Source organism: Rhinatrema bivittatum, chromosome 1, assembly GCF_901001135.1.
Source record: "Rhinatrema bivittatum chromosome 1, aRhiBiv1.1, whole genome shotgun sequence".
Classification (NCBI taxonomy): domain Eukaryota; kingdom Metazoa; phylum Chordata; class Amphibia; order Gymnophiona; family Rhinatrematidae; genus Rhinatrema; species Rhinatrema bivittatum.
The window spans coordinates 38519097-38546995 of record NC_042615.1 but is presented as its reverse complement, the minus strand read 5'-3'; the positions used below and the strand labels follow the sequence as shown (position 1 = coordinate 38546995).

General features: G+C 44.2%; 1 protein-coding gene across 3 annotated transcripts in view; it reads left to right on the top strand.

The window, feature by feature from the left end:
• The window catches only part of MGAT4D (MGAT4 family member D), a 481639-nt gene that overhangs the window by 441108 nt on the left and 12632 nt on the right, over positions 1–27899 (top strand). For all 3 annotated transcript variants that reach the window (XM_029596826.1, XM_029596870.1, XM_029596782.1), the window contains one exon: positions 19773–19966. In XM_029596826.1, the coding sequence (XP_029452686.1) occupies positions 19773–19966 (194 nt within the window). The remainder of the gene's footprint in view (positions 1–19772; positions 19967–27899) is intronic.

Below are 27899 nucleotides of genomic sequence, written 5' to 3'. Positions count from 1 at the left end.
TTTTCATGAATGTGTATATTTTTTTTGGGGGGGGGAGGGGCAGGTAGTTTCCTCCTGCTCCTTTGGTCTTCCAGCTCAATTGAAACTGAGGCCAGAATCCATGTGCTCTGAGCCTTCATTCACAGATACCAGGGGGGAATTTTTTCTCTATTTTATATCCTTTCCCATCTCACTTACTACAGTCTTTGCAACAACAGTCTTCAGCCAGGGGCCATGCACCAGAGCTTCCATCAGCCTGCAATCATGGGTCCTAAATCCAGCTAATAGTTTTTGCTATTGCACAATGACGGGAACTCCCTCCCTTATTGGGGCTGTGAACATTGTATCCTATTCCCAGCCCTGGCTGGGGATAGGATCAGGGGAGCACAAGGACCTCCTTTTATACTGCTCACTCTATGGTATCATCCATTTTATAGCACAAAATACACTTATAAGAGAAGGGAAACACCAAAATCACATCCAGGATTCAAAAATCCTGAATCAATTGGATAGCAGTAGGTTCTGGCAGAATAAGACCTGTGATGGACATGCAAAGTGAAAATAAAGTCTATCAGTTCAAAAAAACAGAAAAGGTTCCTAGGAAGTGCAACATAGCAAGCGAGAAAAATTGGAAAGCTATGACTACAAATGCTCACAATTTGGGCAATAAAATCCTAGATCTGCAGGCCTTAATGGTGGAGGCAGACTTGGATTTTCTTGCTGTCACGGAGACATGGTTCACAGATTCTCATGACTGGGATACGGCCATACTGGGCTATAACTTGTTAAGGAATGACAGAAAGGACAAAAAAGGGGGAGGAGTAGCACTTTATGAAAAATAATATCCAAGCAACTGAACTGCAAGGAAAGTGGGGTAGAGAAAAAGCATTATGGGCTGTCCTAAAAAAAAAAAGATGACTATACATCCATTTTTACTGGAGTGGTGTACAGGCCTCCGACTTAATCGGAAGAACTAGACAGAGATCTGATCAAAGACATTATAAAGGTAGGAAAGAAGGGGGAAGTGTTGATTTTTGGTTACTTTAATCTGTTGTGGACTGGAGAATCCCTTCTGCAGAATCTAACAGAAGTAGAGAGATTTTATTTTATTTATTTATTTAACAGGTTTTATTGACAATCGTTTAGTTACTACTTTCACAACGGTTTACAAACAATAGGAAAATGAATACAGCATATTTATAATAACATTAAAAGTCATAAAGACAAATTAACATAGGTTGTTAATAATAAAGTAACAAGTAAAAAGATAAAACAAATGATAGATAAAAGAACTAAGATAGATAGTGGATGCCCTGCAAGGCGCTTTGTTCAAACAAATGGTAATGGAACCCACAAGGGAGGGAGTTATACTTGACCTACTGCTTACTAATGGAGCTAATGTCTCTAATGTCCGGGTGGGTGCCCACCTCAGCACCAGTGATCATTAAACAATATGGTTTGATATTGCAAATAGGATCTGGAGAAGTGTCACAAAGATCTGAGTTTTGTACTTCAAAAAAACATACTTTGTAGAAATGGGGAAATATCTGGAGGCAGAACTTGAAGACTGGGAGAAAATGGGAGATGTCTAACATGGGCCAAACTAAAAGGAGCAATTACAAAAGCAACAAATCTATATATTAGAAAAGTAAACAAAAGTAAGAGAAATAAGAATCCAATCTGGTTCACAAAGGAGGTGGCTGATGTAATAAAAGCAAAAAAAGCAGCTTTTAAGAAATATAAAAAATCCCAAAAAGTGAAACACAGGGAGGATTATCTGGAAAAACTGAGGGAGATGAAAAAAGTAATCAAGGAAGCAAAAAGTCAGGCAGAGGAAAGGATTTCCAAGGAGATAAATCGAGGTGACAAAACATTGTTCAGATTTATCAGAGAAAGGTACATAGTGGTATAGTGAAATTGAAAGAGGATAAGGATCAATGGGTGGAGAGAGATGATGAATTAGCAGAAATATTAAACAAATACTTCAGTTCAGTGTTCACTAAAGAAGACCCTGGAGAAGGACCGTCACTTGTTATCAAGACTGTAGAACGGGGTGGAGTAGATGAAACTCCATTTACGGAAGATAATGTATGGGAAGAGCTAAGAAAACTGAAAGTGGACAAAGTCATGGGGCCTGATGAGGTTCACCCCAGAATACTGAGGGAACTCAGAGATGTGCTGACGAGTCCACTGTGTGACCTGTTCAATAGATCCCTGGAAAAGGGTGTAGTGCCTAGTGACTGGAGAAGAGCAGTGGTGGTCCTGCTTCACAAGAGTGGGAGCAGAGAAGAGGCTGAAGGAAAGGATATTGAACTATCTACAATCCTGTGGGTTGCTCGATCAGAAGCAGCATGGATTCACCAGGGGAAGGTTCTGTCAGACGAATCTAATTGATTTCTTTGATTGGGTGACTAGAGAACTGGATCAGGGAAGCGTTCTCAATGTAGTTTACTTGGATTTTCGTAAAGCTTTTGATACGGTCCCACATAGAAGACTCAACAACAAAATGAGAAGCTTGGGAGTCAACTCCAAGGTGTTGGCGTGGATTATAAACTGGTTGACTGATAGAAGACAACGGATAATGGTAAATGGAACCTACTCTGAAGAGAGAATGGTATTAAGTGGAGTGCCACAGGGATCGATGTTGGGACCAGTTCTGTTCTACATCTTCGTGGGCGACATTGCGGAAGGGATAGAAGGTAAAGTTTGTCTATTTGCGGATGATACTAAAATCTGCAACAGAGTGGACTCGCTGCAAGGAGTACAGAGAATGAGGCAGGATTTAAGGATGCTGGAAGAGTGGTCAAAGATATGGCAGCTGGGATTCATGGGAGTCATGCATCTGGGGTGTGGTAATCCGAAAGAACTATATGCGTTGGGGGGTGAAGGGCTGATGTGCACGGAACAGGAGAGAGACCTTGGAGTGATAGTGTCTAACGACCTGAAGTTGACGAAGCAGTGTGACACGGCGATAGCCAAAGCCAGAAGAATGCTAGACTGCATAGAGAGAAGAATATCTAGTAAGAAAAGGGAAATGATAATCCCTTTGTACAGGTCCTTGGTGAGGCCTCATCTGGAGTACTGTGTTCAGTTCTGGAGATCGTATCTCAAAGGAGACAGAGACAGGATGGAGGTGGTCCAGAGAAGGGCGACCAAAATGGTGGGTGGCCTCCATCAAATAACTTATGAGGAGAGGTTGAAGAACCTGAATATGTATACCCTGGAGGAGAGGAGGAACAGGGGTGATATGATACAGACCTTCAGATACTTGAAAGGTTTTAATGATCCATGTCGTCAACAAACCTTTTCCATTGGAAACAATTTAGTAGAACTAGGGGTCATGATTTGAAACTCCAGGGAGGAAGACTTAGAACCAATGTCAGGAAATATTTCTTCACTGAGAGGGTAGTGGATGCCTCGAATGTCCTTCTGGAAGAAGTGGTGAAGACTAAAACTGAAGGATTTCAAAGGGGCATGGGATAAACACTGTGGATCCCTAAAGGCTAGAGGATGGGAATGAATAAAAAAGCTTATCCAGCATGGAGCAGCAGTTACTACCCTTGACAGAAACGTGGGGGTAACCTGCATGGGAGTGGCAGTTGCTACCTTGGAAAGCTTGCTGGGCAGACTAAATGGACCATTTTGGTCTTTTTCTGCTATTGTTACTATGTTACTATGTTAATAATGCACCTATACAGATAACAAAAATGTAATAGTTTATATTAAAAAGGGAAATATTCAAAGTCATTTTCGTGAGTAAAACAGCATGGGAACTTTTAACTGTGATAAAAAAGGATCAGGGTTAGGTTGACGGAAAGTATGCACAGGCATTACATTTTGAAAGCCCTGTGCATACTTTCTGTGGGGACGTTTGAAACTGCATTCAAGCAGTTGCAGATGTATGTGTCAAGGTTCAGACCCCATTCCTGTGGCTGGCTGCATGTTCAAAGAGAAACCCTATGTGGGATTTCTCTTTCAAAAATGAGCTTGACAACAAGCTAGTCTCAGGAACTGATTATTACCCTATTGCCCCCTTCATGTATAGAAAATGATATGAAAATAGTTTTGTAAGGATATGGATTTTCTTATTTAAAAAGCACAACAGCATTATTGTCAAGCCTTAAGCTGCATAGTAACTGCACATTTTAGATCTTCTTGTTAAAATCTTTCATTTAAACAGGTATTGTGTAGTTAGAAGCAAATTTAAATAAAGAATGAGTTCTCATATTCAAAGTTGTTTAAATTGTCTTCAAGTTGGGTATGCATAATTGAAAATGGTAAGCCATTTCAACTTGCTTATCAAACCCTCAATTAAATGAATAATTTGTCAACAGGCTTCTCCAGTCCAATAGGCCTGATGTTATCACATTGTCCAAGGAAAGAAGAGTGATTACTTGAGTGCCTCAGGTCTCAGGAACCTGGTTCTGTTCTATATCTTTGGGAGCAATATAACAGAGGCATTAGTAGGAATAGTGTATATTTTTGCAGGTGACAATAAGATCTATTACAGAATGAATACGCTTAAGGGAGTAGACAGAATGAGGCATGACTGAGTGCTTGGTAATTATGTTTCAATGCAAATAAATGAAGAGTTTTACACTTGGAGTACAGAAATGCAAGGGAGCAATACATGACTGGAGGCGAGTTATTGATGTGTACCAAGCAGGAGCAAACCTTTAGGCAATTGTATCTGATCTCTAGTTAGCAAAAGAGTGTGATTAAGCAGTGACTACAGCCAGAATTCTAGGGTGCAAAGGGAGATGGATAGCCAGTAGAAAAAGGGACGTGACAATGCCCTGCATAGGTCATTGGTGAGACCTCACCTGGAGTAGAGTGTCCAATTCTAGAGGTCATATCTCTGAAAGGATATAGTCAGAATGGAGGTGTTCCAGAAAATGATTACCAACATGGTGTTTGGTATGTACCAAAAGTTATATCAGACTTTTATGGACCTAAATATATAGAGCAGCCTACCAGCCAGCAAACGTAACAAAACCTCCATTACTGCTACCCTTTGTCGCCTCCAGCTCAGCCAGTTTCTAACCCAGTCAGTCACTCTAGGTCCCATACCAACAGTATTCAATTTATTTATGTCTTGTTTGTGGAACTGTATCAAAGGACTTACTAAAATCCAAGTACAGTACATCTAGTGCGCTCCCTTGATCCAACTCTCTGTTCACCCAATGAAAAAAATTGATCAGATTTGTCTGGCAAGATTTACTTCTGGTAAAACTATGCTCCCTCGGATCTTTCAATCCATTGGATTGCAAAAACTGCACTATCCTCTGTTTAAGTAGTGATTCCATTAATATACTCACCACAGATGACTGTGGTCTGTGGTTCCCTGCCTCCTCCTTACTTCTACTTTTATGAAGTGGAACTACTCCTGACTCTAAAGAATAGGGATGTGAATCGTGTGATCGATCGTCTTAACGATCTATTTTGGCTGGGGGGGGAGGGAAATCTGATCGTCATGTTTTGTTTTTTTTAAAAATCGTAAAAAATCGTAAATCGGGGGAGGGCGGGAAAACCGGCACACCAAAACAACCCTAAAACCCACCCTGACCCTTTAAAACAAATCCCCCACCCTCCCGAACCCCCCCAAAATGTTTTAAATTATCTGGGGTCCAGTGGGGGGGGTCCCGGCGCGATCTCCTGCTCTCGGGCCACGGCTGCATTAATAGAAATGGCGCCGGTGGCCCTTTGCCCTTACCATACGACAGGGCAAAGGTAGCGCCGGTGCCATTTTGGTTCCTGTCACCCGACGTCACGAGTGCAGGAGATTGCTCCCGGACCCCCGCTGGACCCCCAGGGACTTTTGGCCAGCTTGGGGGGGCCTCCTGACCCCCACAAGACTTGCCAAAAGTCCAGCGGGGTCCGGGAGCGACCTCCTGCACTCGCGCCGTATTGCCAATATTCAAAATGCCGCTGGCGCTACCTTTGCCCTCACTATGTCATATGACCATTTACTTTCCTAAGAAAAAGATTACTTGCCCTTATGAAATATTCTTTTAGTTTTTCCCTCTGCTCTTCTATTTCCCCTAGCTTTTCCCATCTAGCTAATGACTCCTTGATGTACTCCCCCATTTTTGGAAAGTAAATTTTCCTGAAGTCTAGACTCCTAGCCTTTGTTACGAGTGCCGTCCTCGGCAGACCCGCGGCATGGCCCTCTTACCTCTCTGAAGTAACTCCAGCTCCTGGTTCCTCGTCTCTGGCGGTGGTGGGCCACCATCTCCGTCCTCGGGCCTCCCCTGGTGCCTCCGGCTCAGCTGCAGTCCCTGGCATTCCTGGTCCAGCCACCACGTCCATTGCTCGATGACGGGTCTCTCCAAATGGCCCGTGGAGAGATGCTGCTACTCGGCGCCATGCCCCTCCCTAGGCATGCGCGCATCGCTAATGCTTAAGTAGGGCCCACGGCGGGAACCAAGCCGCGGTCCCGGCTCATCCCTAGCTTTGCCTTTGCAACAGGTCCCCTCGCTGGTCGAGTACTCGTTGCCTCCTAAAAGATTCGTCTCACTCCCGTGTTCCTGCTCCTCGCTGATCCTGGTTCCTGACTCCTTGCTCCTACGTTCCTGCTCTTCATCTTTCCTCGGATTGCCTACACCGACTTTGACTCTGCTTTGCCTGACCACGCTGTTGTCTCTCTCCAAGCCCGGACCTCTGATTCGCCTGACCACGCCTTTGCCTCTCTCCAGACCCAGACCTCTACATTGCCTGACTACGCTGTTGCCTCTCTTCAGACCCAGACCTCTGCTTTGCCTGACTACGCCGTTGCCTCTCTCCAGACCCAGACCTCTGCATTGCCTGACTACGTCGTTGCCTCTCTCCAGACCCAGACCCCTGCATTGCCTGACTACATTGTTGCCTCTCTCCAGACCTAGACCTCAGCATCGTTTGACTAGGCTTGACCTTGTCCTTGATCAGACCTCAGCCTTGCTTGCCACTGCTTCCAGATTGCCGCCAGCCCTGACTCAAGCCTGTCCTCGATGCTTCTTCAGCTTACTTCCTGGGCTTGGTCTATTCAGGCTTTGGCCTGCTTTTGCTCGGGCACCCCCTGTCTGCCTTCGTTCCTTTGGCGCACGAGTCTCCAGGACACTACCTCATCCAGTGTAAGACTGTACCATCTCTCATCTGCTGTCTCTGGGCTGATCTCGATCTTCCCATCAACTTCATACAGAGGCCCACCTAAGTCCAGCCGGCCCTGGCACCCAAAGGCTCAACGCACGGGGAACGAAGGCTGGTATTAGTGAAGCTCCAGCTGGCCTCTGTTCATCAGCCCACTTCGCCTGCCGATGGTAGGGACACATAGGTCCTTACCTACAGGTTGCGTCAACCCAACCTCGGCCCAAGGGTCCACCTCCGGCGCAACAGCCTTTGAATGAACTTTCATCTCTTGTGCCCTTATACTGAACCACACCATCCTGTGATCACTGGATTCCAGATGCTCATCCACTACAACATTGGACATCTGTCTCTGTTGATAAGCACCAAGTCCAGTTTGCCTCCTTCTAAGTGGGTTCCTTTACAGTTGACAAAACAGTTTTCTTTGTAGAGAGTCCATGATCTCCATGATTCTGGAAGACACTGTTGCTAGGATGTCCTGATCAACATCTGGCAAATTGAAATCCCCTAGCAATAGCACCTCCCCTTTCACAACAATTCTGTGAATATTCTCAATTTGTTTTCCATTTGTTTTGTCTGTGATGAAAGTCTTCTCCCAGGACAAGCAGGATGGTAGTCTTCACATATGGGTGACATCATCAGGCGGAGCCCTATTACAGAACACTTTTGTCAAAGTTTCTAGAAACTTTGACTGGCACACTGAGCTTACCCAGCATGCCATGATCCCTGTGTCCACAGGGGTTTCCCTTCAGTCTCGTTTGTACGAAAAAGCGGAGCGAAAAAATAAAATAATAAACGTAAGCGGACCCAACTCCGCGGGGTGGCGGGTGGTTTTCATGAGGACTACATCCTGCTGTCCTGGGAAATCACCTGTTACAGGTAAGCAACTCTGCATTCTCCCAGGACAAGCAGGATGGAGGTCCTCACATATGGGTGATTAGCAAGCTACAGGCTGTCTCATATTACAATAGGCCAATAGCAGACAACTCGTGCAACAGGCACAATAATTGGGGTGCTATTGGCAATGATGAGGCAGCCTGAAATCACAGCAGGTGGCTGTGGAAGGAGTTGCGGATTATACTGGAACAAAGTTTTGCAACTCAGAATGGCCAAAGGCAGAGTCTTGATGGACTTCCTTATCTAAGCAGTAGAGGGCTGCGAATGTGTGAAGAGAGCTCCATGTCGCAGCCTAGCAAATGTTGGCAATTGGTACTGAACAATAGTGTGCTACCGATGTTGCCACGGCCCTTACAAAATGTGCCTGCATTCACCCCTGGAGAGGAAGGCCTGCTTCCTCTTAGCAGAATTCGATACAGTCTGCTAGCCAGTTGGAGAGAGTTTGTTTGCCCGTTGGAACTCGCAGCTTGTCTTTGTCAAAGAAGCAAAAAGAGTTAGGTGGATTTCCTATGGAGTGCAATGTGGTCTAGATAGAATGCAAGTGCACGCTTACAGTCCAAGGTGTGCAACACCCTCTCGCCCTGGTGAGAGAGAGAGAGGCCTTGGGAAGAGTGGGCAGACTATAGACTGAGTAAGGTGAGAGGCTGTGTCCACCGTAAGAAGAAATTTAGGGTGAGTATGGAGGACCACTTGGGCACGGAGGAACCTAGTGTCGGGTGAGTATGCAACAAGGGCTTGTAACTCACTGACCCTTTTAGCAGAGGTGATGGCTACGAGGAAAATAATTTTCAATGTTAAAATTTTAATGTTATAGGAATGCAAAGGCTCAAACGGGGAACACATGAGCCTTGTAAGCACTACATTTAGGCCCCATTCCTTAACCAGTGATCGTAGAGGAGGCTTAAGTTGCAGAAATCCCATGATAAGCTGACTCATAAGGGGTTGAGCCATTAACAGGGCATTCCCTACTCCCTGGTGGTATGCTGAGATAGAACCGAGGTGTACCCATATGGAGGATGTCTGGGGACCAGAATCTGAAAGGTATCCTAGATAGTCCAATGGAGATGGAGTGGAGTAGGAAAAAGGGGGCCCAATACCTTTTTGTGCACATCATTTGGTAAATCTTGCCCATTTCGAATGGTAAGATTTTGTTGCATCCGTCACTGCTCGACACCCTCACTCCGCCCTCTTTACCTCTGTGGCGACTCCCTCCGGGTCTGATGGATGGCTGGCTGCCGCGGCATCTCCATGCTGTCTCCCTCAGGCGTTCCCGGACCGGCTCGACGTTGCAGATCCGCCATGTTTGCCTGATGACCTAGGGTACGCGCTCTGACTGAAGTACCAGCAAGGGCGCGAACCTCAGGGGCGTTCCCCTGAGATGATGTCATCCGCTTCCAATATTTAAAGTTCTCTATTTTCACTATCAGATTGAGTTAGCAAGGAGTGGAGAAGATACGGATACGGATCCGTCTACGATTCCTCCAAGCTACTTTGCCTCCTCGGACTTACCAGAGGTACCCGTTTCTCGGGGGGCCTCGCTCTCTCTTTACCTTTCAGATTACAGATAGGAACCGGTACTCGCTCCTCGAGGGCCCATGTTCCTGGAGACTCTGAAGATTCTCTACTGCCTGGAAGATATCGCTACTACAAACAACTGTGAGTTACCATCGCTCTCTCAGAGCTTACCCTGGAACCATGTACTCGCTCCTCGAGGGCCTATACTGTTCCAGCTCCTGAGCTTCCTTGAGATCTTATGTGAGTTTTGTCATCTACTTCTGTTCTTGAACCCAGTCTACTCTGCCTACTCACGTTCTACAGTTTCTCCATACTCAAGCCTAGCTGGTGGTCCCTCTCGGGATATCCTCCCGAGGGCGTGGTCATCTGCCACTTGCCCAGGGATCCACCCACAACTATATTAATGACTACTAACTCCACCTTCTTTGGAGTCAATCATAATAGATTCATTACAGATTTCTAACTCCGCACAGAGATTCATTACAGATTTTCGTGTGGAAGGTTTTCGTGAAGCTACAGGTACCTGAATATCAGTGAGTCTGTGTTATGAGATTGACCTGAGCGCAGGCGAATTGGTTCCTGGAGTGATAGGTTGAGAAGGTTGGGATAAACACTGTGGATCCATAAAGTCTAGAGGATGTGAATGAAGAGAAGAGGCATGGGGGTGGCTTGTGGGAATGACAGCTACTACCTGGTGATTAATACCCTTATTCAATAAACATACACATGGTTAATGCGATTCCAACATTGCTCTATCCTTCAAAAGCAAGAGGAAATGTGGAAAAAAGGATTTGCATTCACAAAAAAGTGGTGGAGTAGCTTGCTTGTTGCGGCGGTTACTACCCCAAACCAAATAAGCCTGATACTTCACTTTCAATGCATATCCAGCATAGCTCTCTGCTTCAATGGCGGGGGGAATGAAGATAAGAGGATTTATATTCAGACAACCAACAAAGACTGAATTACATAGGCTGGGTAAACAAATAAGCGTGGGAGTAGCTTGCTTATTGCGGCGGTTACTACCCTTAACCAATTAAGCTTTATACTTCACTTAAATGCAGCTCCAGGACTGCTCTCTACATCAGTGGTGGGGGTGGAAGGTAACTAGAACCAAAAAGTTACTAATAAGAGCCAAGAGTAACAGAAAAGTATGAGAAAAAAAAATGTGTGAAAGCTTGCTGGGCAGACTGGATGGGCCGTTTGGTCTTCTTCTGCCATCATTTCTATGTTGAGTCTAGTACGGGATTATGAGAATCATTGAAAACCTGTCCTGCTGTAGCTCCACGAGAGTTTTGGCTATGAGCGGTATCAGAAGAGACACATATAGGAAACCTTTGTTGCAGGGGGCGAGCAAAGGCATCCATGGCTAACGCATTTCGATGCCTGTATAGGGAGCAGAATCTGTCCACTCTGTGGTTCAATTCGGACGCAAGAGGTCGATGGTTGGTTGAACTCAGCGCTAGAAGATTTTGCTCGCTACACATGGATTCAGAGACCACTTGTGGGGATGGAGTCATTGATTGAGATGGTCTGTTAGTATGTTCAATATGCCTGTTAGATAAGTGGCCCGGAGATACATGGAGTGTGCAAGAGTCCAGGCCTAGAACTGCACTGCTTCCTGGCAGAGCAGATAAGAGCTTGTGCATCCCTGTTTGTTCAAGTACCACATTGCCACTATGTTGTTTGTCAGTATCCACAAAGTTTTGTGTGAGAGACCGTGTTTGAAGGCATAAAGGGCATAAAGTATGGCTTGAAGCTCCAGGAAGTTGATCTGAGACTTTTCATGGAACGGAGTAGACTCATTTTGGGTTTGGAGGGTGTTGATACAAGCTCTCAAACCCAAGTTGGATGCGACCGTAGCCAAGATCATCCGAGGATTTGGTTACTGGATCGGTGATATGGATCAGGGACTAAAGCGGTTGAATGGCTTAGAGCTACTGAAATTTTAAAATCCACTGAGTTTTTCTCATGGCTAGTCTGGCCATAGGAGTGACGTGGATTGTGGAAACCTTGTGGCTCAGCAATGGAAGAATTGATGGGCTGAGGCTATGTTGCATGCTCGCAGAGATGTGGACAATTTGATAGGATGTCTGCGCGGTTGTTGGGTAGGAAGGCCGTTGCGACTGTAGTGCCCAGATCTGCTGCATATGGGATTTATGGTAGTTGATCAGAATTCCCAGCCAAATTTAGTAGATTTATAGTGAGTCTAGAGAATTTAGAGCTCCTTGTTTGAATTGATTCCTTATTAGGCAGTTGTCCAGGTAAGGAAACGTGTGAATGCTATTGCTCTTTGTAGATGAGCAGCAGTCACTGCTAGGCATTTGGTGAAATACACAAGTTGTCAATGGCAGAACTTGGTATTGAAAATGTTGTTGACTCTCTATGAAGTGTCTAGAAAGTCCAGAGAATAGAGACAACCCCCTTGTTGTAGTAAGGGAAGCATGGTGCTGAGAGACACCATACTGAACTTTTCTTTCTGAAGAAATTTGTTGAGATTTCTGAGGTCCAGGATGGGCGGAGGTCGCCTGATTTCTTTGAAAGTAGGAAATAGCGGGATGAAAATCCTCTGCCTTGTTGCGTCTGGGGAACGGTATCCCGAGCCCTGATCTTCAGTGGGATGTCCGTTGTGTTGTCTGGCAAGGTTGAAAAATCCAGGAGCCTCCCGACTGATAGAGCTGGTGTGATTTGGATATCAGTTGGTCTCACGCTGGAGCGGGAGCGGTAAAAGGTCCTTCTAGCATCCCTCTTTGCTGTGCAAGAAACGTAGAGAGCTGTCGCAGGGTTAGAGGGGAGGAATTTGAGTGGGGTTTATGAAAATGAGGGGCATTAATGCTGCGTGCAATAGCATAACACACGTTATCGCACATTTTTAATGCCCGAAATAACTACACCTTTTTTCCTGGTATTAAGCTGTGTGATATTTATCACAAATTCCTTTTCGGGCAGGGAGTGGAATGGAGTAGAGAGAGAGAGCGCCTGTGGGGTGGAACAAATATTTGTCATCTATTTATACCACTCTAGGAGAGTCATTTAGAACTTGAGATGAGGTTTAGGTGGTGGTCTAGGGTTTTGGGGCCAGTTTTACATGCACAGGCAGATGTACGAAAAGCACAGTACACATCAGTGAAGATATGATATGATTTGGAATGAGGAAAAATACACGAAGATAAGATTTCTACAATGTTCTTTTGCCCTGTCCTACTGTGCTGTTCGTACATCTGACTTTGCATGTAAAACTGGCCCCAAAATCCTAGTCCACCACCTAAACCTCACCTCGAGTTACTAGATGACCCTCCTATAGTGGTATAAATAGATGACTACTATGAGAGCATTATAAATAGTCTCTCTCTCTCGCTACTTGCGAAATGGAAATATCGCAGGTACAATAAATTTAAGGTGTTTTGTGGTAAAATATCTGTGAAGTGCTAAAATAGCACACATAGCAGGAAGTGAAAATTTACCTAACCATGCCCCTGTTTTATTGCAGGCGCTATTTATGCAAAATTTATCGCATTTTGAGGAATCTAGACCTTAGAAAATATTTCTTTAACTGGTTGCTACTATTAAACATTTCTCCATGTGGTTAAATGCAAATTCCTTTATCAATAAAATGCAAATGTTTTCAACATGTAAAATGAGTCTGCAGCTAAGCTGGAATGCAAGTACTGACCTCTAGCACACTTTTGTATATCTGAGTACTATTTCCCCAGTGAATTTGCAGCACTATGTTTTTGCAGAACATTCCTTTCTATGCTGCTTTTGTCTTGTGGATACTGCATTCAATACTAAGCAAAAATGTAATATAATACTTAGGAATAATGAAAAACTATGGCTTGCCTTTATACTGCCTCTCTTCCCCTTCACCACTATATAGTATATCCTTCACAGGTGCATTTTTCATAACATTACTGTAGAGCATCTCTCATGGGTATATGGGACCACATGTAAATATTTAAAAATTGTCCTCCCTTCGTGAAAGTTAATCTGCACAAGTAACTTTTTGCAAGTTATTTTGTGAATATATCAAACCACTTACCCATGAATTTTGAAAGTGTAAAGTCTGAGCATAAAAGGTATGTTCACACTTTATCTGAACATGTTCAGTTATAAAATATATCCTCTGTCTGGCCAGAGGAGGGCAATTTTACCTAGGTAAGTAACTTTTCCTAGCGTGTAGCCAGATGGACTCAGGACCCCAGTGGGTTATGTGCTCCCCTGCTAGCAGATGGAGACTGAGTCAGGATTCGAAGCTGACGTCACCGTAGATATACCCCTGCAGTGACCTCAGCCATTCAGTATCTCTCAGTCTCCTAGCAGGTGTAGATGCTATCCCCACACCAGCAGCAGTGTTTAGCGGGATTGCAGCACTAGTTCGAAGGAGAAATTTACCTTTAAATTGAAAGGAAGATTGAGCCCCGCTCTCCTGCAGTGATACCTAAGGGTTCCTTCCCCAGTTGAGAATTCCTGAGGTGATTTCCGACATCCCTCGGAGCTGTACCTTGGTCTGGTAGCTGGCTCCCGGCGTGGACTTTGCTGCTGAAGCAGCTAAAAGACAGCGGGTGCAGAAGCCCTCTCCCCCCGCAGCTGGAGACCAACTCTGTACTCAGCTGATAAGCGCTGAGACCAGGTAAGTAGAGAAGAACTCCTCCGATCCAGAGATGTGGAAGGGCTTTGGTAATTCTTTCCTCCGGTCTCCTTGCTCGGCATGCCGTACCGACATCATTCCCGATCCCACTCGGGTGAGGGAAGAGGGTTTCCGAGCAGGTTGAGCGGCCCTCCAATAGCTAGGCCCCTCTTTAGGCTTGGTGGACTTGCCACGCGACAATCCATGGTGGCGCCATCTTGCGCACAGTTTGGTGCGGTTCCATTTCCCCCCCTTCGTCCATCGGTACAGGCCAGCCTTCTGTGCGCCTAACATGCGCATAAGTACGCACATAGCTGCGCGCATAACTGTGCACATAAGCACACCCACACCTTTGTGCACAAACAACCACTTACATCTACACGTGCCAAGGTGAGTCTGTATACGCTCAAGAGGCATCAGCCAGTTAAACGCACAAGCTACAGCGGTTATGGCTCCGGCAGCAAAGAAGCACAGACATTCCCTTGTTCTCTGTCAGGTACTGTTCCTATATTATTTCCATCTGTCCTTTTTTCCCGCTTCTCGCTCGTTCCTATTTTCTTCCTAGCTGCTCCCTTCCCTGGTTTTTTGTATTTTCCTCCTTCAGTTATATTGTAGACCGGCATGATGTACCCACGAATGTCAGTGTAAAAAAACTAATAAATAAATAAATATTCGAGCTGCACAGTCTGACCTGGAATCCTTCCTATGTCAGCAATGTGAGGAGGCCCAGGGAGGGCTGGATTTTCAGAAATTTTCACAGTCTGGCCCATCCCAGGTGGAGGACGGGTCAACCACAACCTTATCTGGCAGCACCCTGGACCTGAGTAATTCTGTGGCTGAACTGTCCCTCCCCGGGAGAGGGCAGTTCATCAGTCACTACCCCGGAACATCCTGGGCCAAATATGGCCCGGCAGCCTTCTCTTGGTTGGAATTTTTTCAGGGCCTTCAAGCCTTTTTTCAGGCACAGTCAGCCCCTGTCCCTGCCCCTGCCTGGGCTGAGACCTAGCTGGGAAGGCTTCACCCTCCCAGCCCTGTCAGCTTGTCTCGGGACATGCTTTGCCTCACCAAGGGTATCCTTGACAGGGACCCAGACACCACAGACAACGACGGGGAAATCCTTCCAGACCTGGAGCCATACCAGACCATGCTTCAATTTTTCCACAGATATAAATTACTAGCCCTAGTCTCCCAGACCCTGAAGACTCTGGGAGTTCTGGGCACGGACCCTATGTCAGAGCCAAAGAAGAACCCAATCCTGGAGTTGCTATGGAAAGCCTCTTGCTATTTCCTGATGCTGGAAGCCATCCAGGAGCTGATTGACCTGGAATAGGATGTCCAGAGGCAAGTTTTAAAGGAGATCAGGCCTTGGAGGCCTTTTACCCTCTGGACCCAGCAGTCAAGGAATGCCTGCATTTCCCGAAAGTGGATGCCCTGGTCTACACTGTCTCAAGGTGAACAACTATCCCTGTAGAGGGAGTAGCAGCCTTGAAGGAAGCTCATGATAGGCAGTTGGAATCCATCCTTAAGCAAGCCTACGATGCAGCAGCAATGACACTGCAGATCACTTTCTGTTGTGCCCTGGTGGCTCGTTCATGTCTGCTTCTCTCAAGAGAGGCAGATAGCTCAGGGGCACATGCCGGAGAGGCAATTGAACCTGCCACATCCTTCCTGGTGGATGCAAGCTTGGACCTAGTGCATACCTCGGCCAGAGGAGTAGCCTCAGTGGTGGTGGCCAGAAGACAGCTATGGTTGCAAAATTAGTCAGCGGATGCAACTTCTAAGGAGAACCTCATAAAGATGCCCTTTAAGGGATCCCTCCTATTTGGAAGGAATTAGAGAAGCAAGCCAGTAAGTGGAGTGAATCTCCAGTGCCCTGGCTGCCGGAAAATAAGAAAAAGAGGTCAGAGCACCCCTCACCCATGAGGGGTCAGGCTAGGGGCTCCCAGCACTTCTGGCCCTACAGAAACTCGTCATTTCAGTCATCTCGGCCCTTGGAAAGGTCTCAGTCCTTTCGGAACTGACAACCAAAAAGAGGAACAGGTTCAGGCTCGACCTGAACTTCCCAATTAAGTTGAGCCTCTCCATCCACAGGACAAGGAGATAGGAGGCCAACTATCCCTCTTCTATCAGTGGTGGGTCGAGATCATGTCGGATAAATGGATACTGGACATCATATGAGAAGGTTACGCTCTGGAATTCCACAGAATCCCTCGGGACAGGTTCATGATGCCACCTTGCCACTCTCAGCACAAGACACTGGCAGTGGAATCCACACTGATAAGTGTTGCGTCCGTCGGTCGCAGACGGCTGCGACCGCTCTGCCTTACCTCTTTGTCTTCTCTTTCACTCTCTTTGGGCAAGATGGCTGCCTCCGGTGCCGAGGGTCTCGGCATTACCAAACCAGCATGGGTGTCCCCATCCGCCATGCTCACTCCCGTGGCCTCCTAGGGCGCAAGCGTGCATATCTACGCTCAAATACACGTCATGGCGGGAACCTCAGGGGCGGCCCCCACCGCATGACGTCAGTACCTCCAGGTATATCTAGCCTCTGCATCTGCTACCACCTTGAGTTAGCAAGGACTTTGGTTTTAGCTACTCTGACCGCTCTAAGCTGTACGCTTAGATGCTGCTTTCACTCTAATGGCCTTGCTCCTGTAGAAGCTCTAGATACCCGCTCCTCGGGGGTCTCTAGCTTCCAACTACCCTTCGGGGTTCTCTCTAACTAAGACAACTGCTCCTCGGGGGTCTTTCTCTCTCTTCTACATTTCAGGATATCTGACATCGGGTACTCGCTCCTCAAGGTCCTACCTGCCATTATATCCTGCACCACAGACCTTCAGTCCCAACTTTCCACCATTAGGAAGATGCCATCATTCCTGTGAGTACCTCTACGATCCGGTGCTCCAGCTCCACCCATCAGCCGCTGTGTTACCCGCACTGCGGGCTCCTGCTTATCGTGATCATCTGGCTGAGACTTCACATCTGTGCCTGTTGAACGTACTAAGAACATAAGAACATGCCATACTGGGTCAGACCAAGGGTCCATCAAGCCCAGCATCCTGTTTCCAACAGTGGCCAATCTAGGCTATAAGAACCTGGCAAGCACCCAAAAACTGGCACTTCTTGGATCAGTGCCTTACCTTCCTGCTTTCACCATCTATCTACAGCAGTACAATAAAGCCTCTATCCATTGTGTGTGTCTGCTATCTGAGTTCAGCCTATTGCAGTGGTTCCCCACGGGGCCCCTCCCCGTGGGCGGAGTCATCTCCATTGCGACCAAGGGTCCCACTATGCCACAAACACAACAGATTGCTAACTCCATGGACTCGGCTCAGCTCGCAGCCCTGCAGGCCATCCCTGGCCTAGCCCAGCGGATCACGGAACAACAAAAGTCTTTGGAGAGCCTAGCTACTGCCTTCAATCAGTTACACACTCAACTGAACTCTTCAGCTCCTCCTGTGAAGGAATTGCTGTCACCAGTGGTAACCCTTAAGACCACTGTACTTTTATCCACACCTACCCACTTTACGAGTGAAGCCAAGATGTGCAGAGGGTTTGTTAATCAATGCAGCATGCATTTTTCATTACAGCCTACTCTCTTTCCCACTGAAGCTTCAAAGACCACCTACACCCTGTCGTTTCTAGAAGGACGAGCCCTGGTCTGGGCTTCACCATTATGGGAACGTGAAGATGCTATCCTGAATGACCTACCAGATTTCTAAAACTTTTTAAGTCTGTGTTTGATGACCCGGCTCGCCAGACTTCACTGGATCTGCCTTGCTAAACCTTCAGCAAGGTAACAAGCCACTTACAGACTTTGCTATTGAATTTAAGACTCTAGCATCCGAAATACATTGGGACACTGGATGCTTATGTGCCATATTCATGGAGGGTCTCAACTCTCACGTAAACAACAAATTAGTGGCTCGTGACTTGCCTGATACCCTTGAGTCCCTGATGGAACTAGCAGGGAGAATTGACCGCCGTATCCGCGATCCTACTGGTGCAAGGAGCGTAGGGTGCTCCCTTGAATGGCCAAGATCACCATGATCCTGGAATTTTTACAGGACAATCTGAACAAAGGATTGTCCCTCAACTCCCTGAAAGTTCAGGTGGCAGCACTCTCCTGCTTCAAGGCTGAAGTGAACGGAACCCATCTGTTGGTGCATCCAGATTTCGCCCGTTTCCTAAAAGGGGTTAAACAACTCCAACCACCCTTAAAGTGGCCGGTCCCCCTATGAAATCTCAATCTAGTATTGGACTTTCTGGCAGGGCCTTCCTTCAGATCACCGTGCAGTCTGTCGCTATGCCTATTAACACTAAAGACTGTATCCTTGGTGGCAATATGCTCGGCTCGTCGCATCTCTGAGCTATAGGTGCTGTCTTATCAGGAACTGTTCCTTCTGTTTACTCCAGGAACAGTACAGCTTCACACCGTCCCCTCCTTCTTAGCAAAGGTAGTCTTGGAGTTTCACCTGAACCAGTCCATTTCCTTACCATCCCTGGACAGACGCGAGGACATGGAAGACTACCACCTCCTACGCCATTTAAACGTTGGTAGACTTTTAGTGCAGTATCTGGAATGCTCAGAACCGATGCGCAAGACAGACCGCTTGTTCGTTCTTCATGAGGGAAGAAAACAAGGCAAAGCGGTTTTGCGAGCTACCATAGCTCGCTGGATCAAGGAAGTGATCATGGGAGTATATGTAGAGGCAGGGAAGCCTTTTCCCCTTTAGGTTAAAGCTCATTCCACTAGGGCCCAGGCAGTATCCTGGGCGGAAGCTAAACTACTGTATCCTGACTCTTAAGCAGTGATGTGGTGTTCCTTGCACACCTTCTCCAGGTTCTAGCATCTGGACGTCCATGCCTGAGAGGATGCAGCCTTTGCGAGGGCGGGTACTAACCAGACTGCGGGCAGCGTCCCGCCCCATTCAGGAGTAGCTTTTGTACAACTCACTAGTCCTGAATCCATCTGGCTACATGTTGGGAAATGGAGAAATTACTTACCTGATAATTTCGTTTTCCTTAGTGTAGACAGATGGACTCAGCATCCCGCCCACGACTGCCCATGAACAGTAACTAGGAATCTCCTATGAGGTGAATCTTGATTCTATGAGGTTACAGGTAAACCGTTGCCCTATCCCTAGTTCAGGGCATCTATAGTATTACTGGGATCCAGCGCTAATGTTTAGTTGAGTACAGTTGCGGTCTCCAGTTTTATAATCAAAGTTTTTTTTTAATCAAGTTTTTAATCAAGTTATAAAGTTGTATCCAAATTCTAATCAAGTTTTTCAATAGTATGTCCACAATGGCTTTGGAAGAGAATACTGAATGGCTGAGGTCACTGCAGGGTATATCTAGGGTGATGTCAGCTTTGAAACCTGACTCTGTCTCCATCTGCAGCAGGGATGCACATATCCCACTGGTCCTGAGTCCATCTGTCTACACTAAGGAAAACAAAATTATCAGGTAAGTAATTTCTTCAATTTACCCGAGTTGTCTTCTAAAATTTGCACACATGTAAACTTGAGTTGTTACCCTATTTGGGTGCCCTTATTTTAGTGTACCAATTGGTTGATGTTGCCAGTCTCATTGTTTTCTTAGTATTTAATTTACTTTTCTTTGCTTGATACAGGATAAAGATTTTGGCAAACAAATATTGTATAAATCACATCTCAACCCTCCTGCAACTGTAACTACAAGCCTCAAAGAATATCAGCAGTATACTTTGGAAAAGGCATATAAAGGATTGGACTGTTTCTGGGCTCTCTCACCAGTAGCTGGAGACTACATCTTGTTTAGCTTCACAGAACCATTACAAATAGAGGGGTAAGTCATAAATAATGTACAGCACTTTGTATATTCAATAAAGAAAAAGAAGAGGAAAAAGGATCTAAATCCAATATCCAACTTATAAAGCAAAACTAATAAATCTAAATAACTTATATAACAGCAGATGAGAATATCATCAATGTTTGCCTCTAGATCTCTCTTTGCAGCCTCTCGCCACTCAATGGGCCGCAAGCCACAATCGGTCAATGAAGCAATTAGTTAGTCATAATCATTTATTGTCATCATGCTGTAAAATTATAACAAATTTTTATGAAGAAAATTAATTATGTTTTAAATTAGAAATCTCAAACACTGTGATAATGCACCACTAGAAAATCTAAAAATCTGCTATGTTTCCCACATTATAACTACCCCAAATACTAAAAATCCCCACTTTCTCCCACTGTCTAATATGCAAAAAGTCGAAGAAACATATACTTAGCTTTAGCTTGATTTAACACGGCCCAAAGGGCTCATACAGTGTAAAACACCATCATCACATTTAAAGCTGTCCTTCAAAACTGTCTCGACATGTTTCGATTGCACAAGCAATCTTCTTCAGGAGATCAAAAACGATAGTCTAAATGTCAAGCAAGTGTTCTTCAACCCTTAAACCAAAAATAAAAATGAATAATTACAAACTCACAAACAAAGGAACGTTATCATATTTAAACAATCGCACTGATCAAAATGCATAGCACTCACCCGAGCAGAGAAACTGCCTCTTCCTGCACTTTCAAAAATGGCGCCTCAGCGTCTATGAACTAATCGAATGAATCTGTGTTCATTATAACCAAACGGAACCGGAAACAAAACTAAAAACTAACAAATAACTACAATTCCCATCATACAAAGCGCTAAAAAACAGACCAATCAATCTCACGGTTGAGGCCCCTAGGGGCCACCGTATCAAAGTAATGGATCCATTTTTGTTCTCTCCTTAATAAAAAATTGTCAAAATCTCCACCTCTATTGCTTGGGTCTAATTTTTCAATAGCCGCAAATTGCAGTACTTCAAAAGAATGATTCAACTGTAGACAATGCTGCACTACAGGCGCCTCAATGCGCTGCCGTACAATAGCACTCCTATGTTCTATCATCCGTACTTTTAAACTGCGGCTAGTTTTACCAATGTAAAGAAGGGGACACGGACACCATAAGCCATAAATTACACCTTTGGATTGACAGTTCGTATGAGATCTGAATCTAAACTTCCCTTCATTAAAGAATGGTAAACATTCACCCGAGAATGATTGACCACAAACACTACAATGGTTACAGGGATGATGTCCTATAATTAGATCCTCGTCAGTATCATCATGTGTTGTTTCATCTGAAAAATCAGAATGTACAATAAGATCCCGAAGGTTTTTGCCTCGTTTAAAGGCAAACCTGGGAGTTTCATGGAGTACTGAATGTAAGCTCACAACATGCCAATACTTCTTAATGATGTTTTGTACTTTATAAATTTGAGAAGAGAACGGGAGTACACAGGTAATACGATTAGAATCTTGCTGCTTGTTTCCAGGAAGAAAAAGTAAATCCCGGTTAACCCACCTAGCGCGTTTGTACGCTTTTTTTATCAGATGTAAAGGATAACCCCGCTGTTGAAAATTTAATGTCAAATTTTTGCTTTTGATTTATAATCACTCAAGTTAGAACATAATCGCCGGAGTCTCAAAAATTGGCCATACGGCAAATTAGACCTCAAGTGATGCGGATGGCTACTATCATAACGGAGTAGAGTATTTTTATCCGTGGGTTTGCGGTATATTGAATAAGAAAAACCCATGGTATGTAATGAAATTGAGATGTCTAAATATGGAATGCATGATGTCGAGAAGTTATAAGTAAACTTTAAATGTGTATCACAACTGTTGAGCCACAACATAAAGCTTACAAAATCATTTTCAGCACCCTCCCAAACAATTAAAATATCGTCTATATAACGGCGCCAAAATTTCACCTGACTTTGAAACGGGTTGCTCACCAGATATTTGTGTTCAAAAACACCCATATACAGGTTTGCAATGTCAGGGGCCATGGTGGCTCCCATCGCAACTCCCTTCCGTTGTAGAAAAATCTCATCTCCAAATTTGAAAAAATTATTCTTCAAAGCAATAGCTGCTAAAGATGAAATAAAAGCTGATGGAATGCGGCCAGAAACCTCATTTAATTTAAGTTGAACAATTCAAGAGCTTCTTGTTGAGGAATACTCGTGTATAGAGAAACCACATCAACAGTGGCCAAGGCTAACTTGGAGCTTGGAAATAAATGTTGCGTTTGAGTTTGTAATTGTATCATCAAATCGGAGGAGTCGCGAACATAAGAAGGGAGCAATTTGACCTTCGGTGCCAAAAATTTGTCCACAAAAATCGAAAGGGGCTCGAGTAACGAGCCTCTAGTGGATACAATCGGGCGACCAGGGGGGTCTGATCAGGGGGTCTGATCAATGTCTTATGAACTTTGGGCAACAGATATAGTACAGGCATCTTGGGAAAGTCTACAGTAAGAAATTTCTGTTCTTTAGGTGTGATCCAGAATCTATGTGCTGCTGTTTGAATCAATGAGTCAATCTCGGTTTTAACCTCCAAGGTAGGATCTTGAGTAAGTTTCAAATAAAATTCTGGATCACTAAGTTGGCGGAACACCTCATCCTGGTAATCCATCGTATCCATCAGGATGAGGTGTTCCGCCAACTTAGTGATCCAGAATTTTATTTGAAACTTACTCAAGATCCTACCTTGGAGGTTAAAACCGAGATTGACTCATTGATTCAAACAGCAGCACATAGATTCTGGATCACACCTAAAGAACAGAAATTTCTTACTGTAGACTTTCCCAAGATGCCTGTACTATATCTGTTGCCCAAAGTTCATAAGACATTGATCAGACCCCCTGGTCGCCCGATTGTATCCACTAGAGGCTCGTTACTCGAGCCCCTTTCGATTTTTGTGGACAAATTTTTGGCACCGAAGGTCAAATTGCTCCCTTCTTATGTTCGCGACTCCTCCGATTTGATGATACAATTACAAACTCAAACGCAACATTTATTTCCAAGCTCCAAGTTAGCCTTGGCCACTGTTGATGTGGTTTCTCTATACACGAGTATTCCTCAACAAGAAGCTCTTGAAATTGTTCAACTTAAATTAAATGAGGTTTCTGGCCGCATTCCATCAGCTTTTATTTCATCTTTAGCAGCTATTGCTTTGAAGAATAATTTTTTCAAATTTGGAGATGAGATTTTTCTACAACGGAAGGGAGTTGCGATGGGAGCCACCATGGCCCCTGACATTGCAAACCTGTATATGGGTGTTTTTGAACACAAATATCTGGTGAGCAACCCGTTTCAAAGTCAGGTGAAATTTTGGCGCCGTTATATAGACGATATTTTAATTGTTTGGGAGGGTGCTGAAAATGATTTTGTAAGCTTTATGTTGTGGCTCAACAGTTGTGATACACATTTAAAGTTTACTTATAACTTCTCGACATCATGCATTCCATATTTAGACATCTCAATTTCATTACATACCATGGGTTTTTCTTATTCAATATACCGCAAACCCACGGATAAAAATACTCTACTCCGTTATGATAGTAGCCATCCGCATCACTTGAGGTCTAATTTGCCGTATGGCCAATTTTTGAGACTCCGGCGATTATGTTCTAACTTGAGTGATTATAAATCAAAAGCAAAAATTTTGACATTAAATTTTCAACAGCGGGGTTATCCTTTACATCTGATAAAAAAAGCGTACAAACGCGCTAGGTGGGTTAACCGGGATTTACTTTTTCTTCCTGGAAACAAGCAGCAAGATTCTAATCGTATTACCTGTGTACTCCCGTTCTCTTCTCAAATTTATAAAGTACAAAACATCATTAAGAAGTATTGGCATGTTGTGAGCTTACATTCAGTACTCCATGAAACTCCCAGGTTTGCCTTTAAACGAGGCAAAAACCTTCGGGATCTTATTGTACATTCTGATTTTTCAGATGAAACAACACATGATGATACTGACGAGGATCTAATTATAGGACATCATCCCTGTAACCATTGTAGTGTTTGTGGTCAATCATTCTCGGGTGAATGTTTACCATTCTTTAATGAAGGGAAGTTTAGATTCAGATATCATACGAACTGTCAATCCAAAGGTGTAATTTATGGCTTATGGTGTCCGTGTCCCCTTCTTTACATTGGTAAAACTAGCCGCAGTTTAAAAGTACGGATGATAGAACATAGGAGTGCTATTGTACGGCAGCGCATTGAGGCGCCTGTAGTGCAGCATTGTCTACAGTTGAATCATTCTTTTGAAGTACTGCAATTTGCGGCTATTGAAAAATTAGACCCAAGCAATAGAGGTGGAGATTTTGACAATTTTTTATTAAGGAGAGAACAAAAATGGATCCATTACTTTGATACGGTGGCCCCTAGGGGCCTCAACCGTGAGATTGATTGGTCTGTTTTTTAGCGCTTTGTATGATGGGAATTGTAGTTATTTGTTAGTTTTTAGTTTTGTTTCCGGTTCCGTTTGGTTTATAATGAACACAGATTCATTCGATTAGTTCATAGACGCTGAGGCGCCATTTTTGAAAGTGCAGGAAGAGGCAGTTTCTCTGCTCGGGTGAGTGCTATGCATTTTGATCAGTGCGATTGTTTAAATATGATAACGTTCCTTTGTTTGTGAGTTTGTAATTATTCATTTTTATTTTTGGTTTAAGGGTTGAAGAACACTTGCTTGACATTTAGACTATCGTTTTTGATCTCCTGAAGAAGATTGCTTGTGCAATCGAAACATGTCGAGACAGTTTTGAAGGACAGCTTTAAATGTGATGATGGTGTTTTACACTGTATGAGCCCTTTGGGCCGTGTTAAATCAAGCTAAAGCTAAGTATATGTTTCTTCGACTTTTTGCATATTAGACAGTGGGAGAAAGTGGGGATTTTTAGTATTTGGGGTAGTTATAATGTGGGAAACATAGCAGATTTTTAGATTTTCTAGTGGTGCATTATCACAGTGTTTGAGATTTCTAATTTAAAACATAATTAATTTTCTTCATAAAAATTTGTTATAATTTTACAGCATGATGACAATAAATGATTATGACTAACTAATTGCTTCATTGACCGATTGTGGCTTGCGGCCCATTGAGTGGCGAGAGGCTGCAAAGAGAGATCTAGAGGCAAACATTGATGATATTCTCATCTGCTGTTATATAAGTTATTTAGATTTATTAGTTTTGCTTTATAAGTTGGATATTGGATTTAGATCCTTTTTCCTCTTCTTTTTCTTTATTGAATATAATTTGGAGAGGGTTTTGCTTCTATTATTGTTGATTATTTACAGCACTTTGTATATTACATTCTTGAAACTGATAAAATCTAGTCATTTCTAAGCATGATTAAAGTATTTGAGTATAATATGAAACACGTTAAAATAAGTTTATATTATTTCACCATCTGTGCATTATGTACTATTTTAACAATATGCATCATAAGCTATAATCACAGGCGTGGGAGTTTAAATGTATGTATCAATAAATATTACTAGATACAGGTTTAGTTGACTAGGGCATGAATTTGCCAGTAAAACTTATCTGTAAATAAGAAATCATTTTTCATGCTCTACAAGCCACTTCTGAAAAACTCAGTAGAAGTTAGCGGGAGGTTGTCTCTCAGGCTGCAAGTACAAACTGAAAGTTCTAGTGGAAACACAGGCATTAATGTGCTTGGGTCTTTCTGGCAGACTACACTCCTCATATTGACTGGATCAGTGCAAAGGGTTGTCATTTGGTGGGGAGGCATCCAGAAAGGGCATGGGGACCCAAGAAGGGGAAACAACCATGTTCATGTTAGTGGCTGTTTAGATTATTGTGGGATCTTCTGGTTGGAAATGGGAGGGGAAGGGTCCTGCCTAGACTTAAAAAGGAACCTTGCATGCTCAGCCACCCAGGAGAGAGAAATAGAACAGTCTGTCTTGGATAAGGAGTGATGTCCTACAGGCAGCCATGCTTTATGGCTAATAGCTGGGATATATCCTTGGCAGTGTAGACAGGAATAATTAGATAAACTGGCTAGACCAATTGGTCTATGTTGTTATGTTAATTTTTTTTTTCAAATGTACTAAACAATTCAGGATAGTATTCACTGATTTTGAAGTATGCTAGTATGTGTAAAGCTAGATTTCAGAGTTATAATGTGCATAGTGCATATACACATAAACAGCATGAAGAAATGGAACAAATAAATGAGCAAAATTGATAAAGGATTATGTTAACGGTTGTGATGCATTTTTTAAAATTTATGGGAACATTTATATTACTGGAGGAGCATGAGGGAGCGTAAGAACATAAGAATTGTCATGCTGGGTCAGACCAAGGTCCATCAAGTCTAGTGGCCAATCCAGATTGCAAGTACCTGGCAGATCCCATAAAGTAGATATAATTCCTATTATTCACTCTCAGGGATAGCAATAGCTTACTTTACCTACCTGGCTAATAATGTGTTGTGAACATTTCCTCCAGAAACTTGTCCAAGCTTCAAACCCCACTATGCAAATCTCCTGATCATGTCCTCTGGCGACAGATTCCCAGCTTGATAGTGTGCCAAGTGAAAAAGTGCTTTCTATGATTTATTTTGAATCAGCTTGTGAGGCAGTGCCCCTAGTGTTCCCCTATTTTCCTATGCAGGTCCAGGCTCGATGTGTGGTCTACCTTAAATGCCTTAAGGTGGGAATGCTCTATAGGAGGAATACTATGGGGCAGGTGGGGCTCAGAGGGCATAACCAGAGACTGGGGAATAAGAGCTGGGATCCAGGTGGGGATAACCAGACCAGGCCAAGTCTCTGGGAAGAAGGCAGCTCCTGTATGCAATACTGTCCAAAAACTGAGCTGAGACAAAGCAACATACTGTAAATAATGAGAGTACACTGCTGAGGAGAAGACAGTTTATTGTTCCACATGTGTGAAGGTATAATAAAGAGATACTGTTTTAAGAAGGCTAGAGTCAGTCTAGTTTGTCTCCACGCAAGTGGGAATCACCACTTGTTCCCAAATATGGGGTCACATGTGGGATTTTTTCTAAGCTTTGCACAGAAATCCCCAGCCTCCAAGAAAGTGCATGTTTGGAGTGCAGAGAGTTGTAAAGAGGTCCTGTGGTTCTAAATGCTGTATAGAACCCAGGGGGCCTGTGGCTCTAAAACTATACGCAAAGCACAGTGATTGCAGGATTGCATGGTGGTTTGCGAAAGGGTGTGGCCAAAGCTGCACTGAAGAAAAAAAAAACCTCAAAGTTTAAAGTTTTCAGTAGAGAGTAAACAGAGTATGGGCCTGGTTCCAGGGACAGCCAGGAAGTTTTAGGATTGAACCAGCTAAAGGGAAAAGCCCTGCTGGAAGATAGTGATTTAACAGTGAACAAGTTATCATTGGTCAAGCAGACTTTTTTTTATTTTTCTTTTTGCCTTGAAAAGAAAAGTGAAAGAAACACTGGTGCAGCAGCCTGTGCTGAGTAGGGTGTAGCTCTGGAAAAGCTGCTAGAGTTGGCTGAGAGTACTGTGCATTGAGGCAGGGTGTGTCCCTGTAGAAGGAAGCAAGCTACTCTGCAGTGCTAGGTGTGCAGCCAGTGCTAGGTGTGCAGCCAGAAAGAAAACCTGGAGTGGAGTAGCCAGGGTATGGCAGCACCAGAATGCAGCAGTTAGAGCATGATGGAGGACTTGATCCAGATTCTCCAGGAGGGAGATAAAAGGTTACAAAAAAGCCTGGCAAGGAGTCAGCAGAACAGGGCCGTTGTCAACTTCTGTGTGGATGGGGCCTTGCACTCTTGTTCAGAAGTGTTGACACAGAGGGCCCAGGAGGGGGCACTATAGAATGGTAGCAGCTGGTCGCTCAGCTAGAAGAAATTTCAGCAATGATGACCCAATGGGAGGAGGACCGGA